The sequence below is a fragment of the Pteropus vampyrus genome, unplaced genomic scaffold (assembly GCF_000151845.1).
Source record: "Pteropus vampyrus isolate Shadow unplaced genomic scaffold, Pvam_2.0 Scaffold147, whole genome shotgun sequence".
NCBI lineage: Eukaryota > Metazoa > Chordata > Mammalia > Chiroptera > Pteropodidae > Pteropus > Pteropus vampyrus.
In genome coordinates, this window is record NW_011888928.1 from 2,852,585 (window position 1) to 2,858,254 (window position 5,670).

Below are 5,670 nucleotides of genomic sequence, written 5' to 3' on the forward strand. Positions count from 1 at the left end.
TGTAGGGAAGGCAGCAGCCAGAGAGGGATCCTCAAAAAGCCGATGCCAGCCGAGCTCGGTGTCCTAGCCTAAGGCAGCACTAGTCTGAAGCCACCGGAAGTCAAAACTTCTGATAATGTGTGGTTCTCAACTGGGGGTGGTTTTGCATTCCAGGGGTCACATGGCAATGTCTGGGGGAGAGGGATACTACTGGCATCTAGTGAACGGAGGCCAGCGATGCCACTCAACATCCTGCCATGCACAGGACACCGCTTCTCCCTGCCCTCCTCCCTCTGCCGACAAAAATTTATCCAGCCCATAATGTCCATAGGGCCAAAGCCGAGAAACCCCATGGTTCATGCGTGCGTATGGAGGTTAGCAGACTCGAGGCGCAGGCCCTAGCTCTGCCACTGACTTGTGCTGGGATCAAATATTCCATCTCTCTGCGCCTCGGTCTTCTCATCGGTAAAATAGAGCCACTGACAATTATTTCACAGGGTTGTTGTGATAAATAAAATGGACTTGATATGTAAAATGCTTGGCACATAGTAGGCCCTCAGTAAGTGTAGTAGGTCTTCCTTAGATGGGGGATGAAAGGAGCACATAAATAATATTTAAAATGGACAAGTCAAGAAATAGCAGTAAGTATTGGCTAAATAACAGAACAGCTAACCGAGTGGCGGCGGCAGTTAGGGGCTGGGAGGAGTGGAGAGCAGCGGGCAGCCCGTGTCGTTAGAAGCCGCATAATGCAGTCAGACTTTTTAAGTACGTGCACGTAGTACTGAAGTTTTAAAACTGAAATCAAGGACCTTGAAAATTAACATTCTTCCTCCCGTGTGGACACTAATTGGCGTTATAAGACAGCATGAAATTATTGTGTCGGTGTCCCACAGTCACGATCTGACACTGCTGAGCCCTGCTGGGTCCCGCATGCTCCAAGCGCCACGGGTCCGGCCCCCTTTCTGCGTCCCCCCTGAGCCCTTGCTAATTCTGGGGGAATATTAGTGAGCTTGGGCGCCAGAATGAGATACCACGGACGGGGCTTAACCAACAGAAATCGATTGTCTCACAGTTCTGGAGGGTGCATGTCCAAGATCAAGGTGTCACTACCTTCTGGTGAGAACTCAGGTTGCAGATGGCTGCTGCCTTCTCACTGTGTCCCCATGTGGGGGCAGAAAAAGAGAGAAAGAAGAGGAGAGAAGAAGAGAGGAGGGGAAGGGAGGGGAGAGGAGGGGAGGAGAGGAGAGGAGGGGAGAGGAGGGGAGAGGAGAGAGAGACACCCTGTCCGGTGTCTCTTATAAGAGCACCAATGCCACCCGAGGGCCCCACTGTCATGACCTCATCTAAACCTAATCACATCCCAAAAGCCCCACCTCCAAATATTATATTGGGGATTAGGCTTCAATATGTGAATTTTGAGGAGGCACAATTTAGTCCATAGCTGAGAGTAGCAGCCAAATCACAGCTGGCCTCTATGTCCCTTCGCTCTTGACCAGAACTTCTTCAAAGTGGTTTTTTAGCTGCTTCTCAGCTGCGGTTTTCTGCCCTATACTCCAGCTGACTCCTTCCTGTCCCTGGAAGGCAGTATTAGATTCACAGCACAGCGGGGGCATCCAGCAAGTATATGGTGGGGCAGAGTGAGCCAGAAATAAAGTGTTAAGGTTATTGTGTTGAGCCACTGAGATGTCAGGAGTTGTTGCTGTTACTGCGGCAGAACTTACCACATCCTGACTAGTCCACGATACAAGAAACTTTACCTTCTGGTGTGGAGATTAAATAACAACAACAAAAGTAATAATAATTACTGTGCCAAGAGGGCCGGATCCGAGGGCCCTCACAATGTCAGGGGCACTGCTGTAGGGTCCAGACAATAGTGCGTGGCCTTGAGGTGTGGCAGGCCCAGACCACAGCATGGCCTTGGCAGATTGGGGGTGCCCCAGCTGCAGTGGTACCCAGTACCCGGTCCTTTATGAGGCTGTGGAACCCAGGGTAGCAGCTTTGGGACCTCAGGGGCTGGGTAGGGGACATCTATGCTTTTACAGTGCTTTTACAGGGGCGTGACATTGGGCCTTGGTGGCTCCATGGGTTGTGGCCACACCATCACAGGACAGAATAGAAAGAATGCCGCAGATGCAGTTTCCAGGGTAGAGGACTTCTTTGCCTTCACTCCCCCTTGGGCTGGGTGTGGGTTGGTGTCAGGAGCTGAAAGTCTTGCATCTGCAGGTAGGGCCGGAGCCAGTGAAAGAGAAACGTTACTGATGGGGCCCCATCGTGCTCAGCTAGCATCACAGGTCCGTTTCCCTACAAATAGAGCCTGAGGCAGGGATTCTGGATCGAGTGGTTTACCAGGGAGGCACTCAGAAGCGGAGGGCAGTGAGTGGGCGGGGAGGGGAAATTGCTGAGCAGGGATGCTGTTGCAGCTGGTGCCCCACTGCAGCCTGATCCCGCCAGGAGCTCTGGAGTGTAGATGGTACCACAGAGTTGGCTGCTCCAGTACTTGGTCATTAGCTGAGGGCAGCTCTGGGGGTTGGGGCATCACCTCCCGGTCAAGGGCAATGACTGGGGCAAAGTGGGCAGCTGTGCACAGTGCGCAGCCAACACTCCGGGGCTGGGAGATGGGCACTGTCCAATGAAAGGACCCGGGCGGGGTACCAGTAACAGCATTCGCTGTAGTTGGCTCTGTCGGCTCCATGGCCCTGAAACCAGCCTTCTCGTACCTTCCACTGACCGCTGGCTCCATTCCCACTTTCTGGGGCCACACCCACTTGGCAGTCCCCTGACACCTGTAGGCAGTATATTTAGAATCTGTGTGGGTGTTCCTGACTTGTCAGCCTCGGCATGTGGACATTTCCAGAGGACTCGAGCTCCGCCTCCGAAGAAGGACCGATAGTCTCACACTCTTGCTCTTTTGGGCTCTGTGGCATCTGATGATGCTTTGTTTTCTCCCATGTAGATGTAGGAGTCGATATTAAACTGCCTAAGTCATCACCATGTTCTGACAAGCTCCACATAGAAAGGAAATTGTAACCACATGAAATATTTATGCTTCACATTTGCGACGATGCTGCTGACATGACAGCATGTTGTTTCTGTTTGTTGGTTTGGTTTTCTCTTTTCTTTTTCCCACGTGGATTACAAAAGGCCCTCCAGTGAGGAAAATGCTCAAAGAGAAATTGCACCCCACCTCGTGGGGTTGTTATCTGAGAGAAAGGGGCTTACATGATAGGAGAATGAGAGGCCCCAAAAGCAGCCAGACAGAAGGTCTTCTGTCTAGGTCACCCCAAAATAGCTGTGTCACGAGCCCAAAAGCTACAGCCTCCTAAGAGCTGCTCCACACTAGACAATTCTTTTTCCAGATACACTTAAAAGAGTCACAAATTATTACTACTTCTTAAAAAGAGTATTACTATCTGCATTGCCAGCACCTATGCCCATAACCCTTTAATCTATCACAAGAATCCTATGTGTTTGTGCCCTTATTATACTTCATAGATGGCAAAACTGAAACCAGGGAGGCCCTGTCACCCTCACAGACCTTCAAGGGCAGATGAACGCCAGGCGAGGCTTTATCTGAATCCGACTGACATCAGGGGCTCTGTCCTGGCAAAGCCATCACCAAATGCCACTTCGGAAGTCCTGGCCCTGACTTAGGAAGTGCAAAAAGAGACAGACGTGTTTCCAACTTTTCAGAAATTTTATTATAAAGAAATTTGAGAGAAGCGCTGGGCACCGAGCCAGACATTTGCCAGGGCCAGGAAACAGCTGCAAACAACAATAAGAACCCAAACCCAAACCAAACCCCCAAACCACGCACACTTTATGATAAACTGCATATCTGTTCTCAAGTTTTCTTCATAAATAGGCAAAAGTCGTTGTTGGCAATTTTAAATAGGTGGACGTATGGTTAAAATTTAAGAAAAAGCGCGGTGCCCCCAAGCGTGGCTGTCAAGTGTCCTGTTCTTCCTGTACAGATGATGAAATGTTTCGGCAGCCGCTTTGGTGCACGTCTCCCTCAAGATAAAACTTAAAAAAAAAAAAATGTGCTAAGGGTCATATAAAATGCTTTTTACCTTAAAGAAAACTACTTTCGCCTCCCTCCCCACAAAATAATCTTACAGATGCCTTCGTCACGGTTCTAAAACACTTAGTCAACTACTTACACGGAGCCAACAGTTTATAGGTTTCATAATCTCTTGTTTACACCGTAAAACCACATTTGCACGTCCGTGGCTGGGCTGGCCCCCGCCCCACACATCTGGGGGTGGGTTTCTGTTGGTAAGTGACCCCCTCCAGGGACAGCGCACGTGTGCCTGGGCTAGGGCCAGACGTCCAGACATAGGGTACGGTGCGCAGGACGAGTGGGGTCCACAGTGACCCTGGAGCAAGCAGGTCAGGGGGCAGAAGGGTCCTGCAGGTTCTTTGGGCTGGTGGCGGGCGGTGGGCTGCCTCTGCAGAGTCTGGTCAAGAGGTCGGGAAGAGTCTCAGCCCTGGAGCACTGGTGCATCTCTGTCAGCCTTGGGGCATTGGCATGTCACTGCTCTCTCTTCTAGGTCACCCTGCTTCCTGCCAAGGCCTCTTTTCTGCTGTGGGCCCTTCCAGCAGCCTCAGGAAGTGAGGAGAGGCGGGATTAGGTGAGGTAGAGAGATTTATCCCTGGGGAGCAGGCTGTGGGAGAGAGGAGGGGCCGTCAGAGCCAATATGACACCACCTGGTGCCACCAGCTCTTGAGGGCGTGGACACGGGGCCCAGAGCACCATGATGCCTGCCCGCTAGTCCTCACTCCCACCCCGGATGCGGCTGCCCCTTCGAGGATGAATGAAGGTCTGCACTGGTCCCTCCGCAACTGCCCACCAAACACCCCTCCTGGCATCCCGCAGGGGGCTGCCCCGTCTGGTCCTCGGTGGCTGTGACATGTCCGTCCTTCCAATATCTCCATCACCCTCAGGTCATTTTTTTAGTTGCAGTGTTTCATTTGTAAATTTCCAACAGAATTAAAGGAGGGTAGGTGGTTTTTACGTTTTTAAAATAGGGTCCTCATCTGTAACAGCGTAGGTGACCGTTGGGGGCATTGTGCTAAGCGAAATAAGTCAGAGAACGACAAGTGTTGTATGATCTCACTTATACGTGGAATCTAAAACACAACCAAACCGCCCCCAAAACCCGAGCTCACAGATACAGAGAACAGATTGGTGGTTGTCAGAGGAGGGGGCTGGGCGTGAGCAAAGTGAGCAAAGGGGATCGAAAGGTACAAACTTCCAGTTATGAAACAAGGAAGTCCTGGGATGTCATGCACCGCTAGGAGACAGTGCTTACAACAGTACCAAGTCATGTATTTGAAAATGGCTAAGAGAGTCATTCTTAGAAGTTTTCATCAAGAAAAAAAAAATGTATAACTCTGTGTGGTGATGGATGGTAACTAGACTGACTGTGGTGATCATTTCACAATATACGCACATATCGAATCATTGTCTTGTACACCTGAAACTTACAATGTTATATGTCGATGACATCGCAGTTACAATGAATACATAAAATAGGGCACTGCTGTGGTCTGACTTCCTCTGACATTCTATGACGGTCCGTTAAAGACTCCCCTTCTCCCCAGTACTCTGACTTTGGGGAGTGAAGCCTGTGAGGGGGCGGGCTGCGGTGGGAGGGTCTGTGCCTGGGTGGGGGACAGGGACTCCCTGCT

At 50.9% G+C, this 5,670-nt stretch overlaps 1 protein-coding gene across 1 annotated transcript in view; it reads right to left on the reverse strand.

The window, feature by feature from the left end:
• Positions 1–3,663: 3,663 nt before the first annotated feature.
• Positions 3,664–5,670, reverse strand: part of TOX2 (TOX high mobility group box family member 2) — a 102,335-nt gene continuing 100,328 nt past the window's right edge. The window contains exon 9 of the mRNA XM_011369411.2: positions 3,664–4,643. Within this exon, the coding sequence (XP_011367713.2) occupies positions 4,626–4,643 (18 nt within the window). The 3' untranslated portion in view covers positions 3,664–4,625. The remainder of the gene's footprint in view (positions 4,644–5,670) is intronic.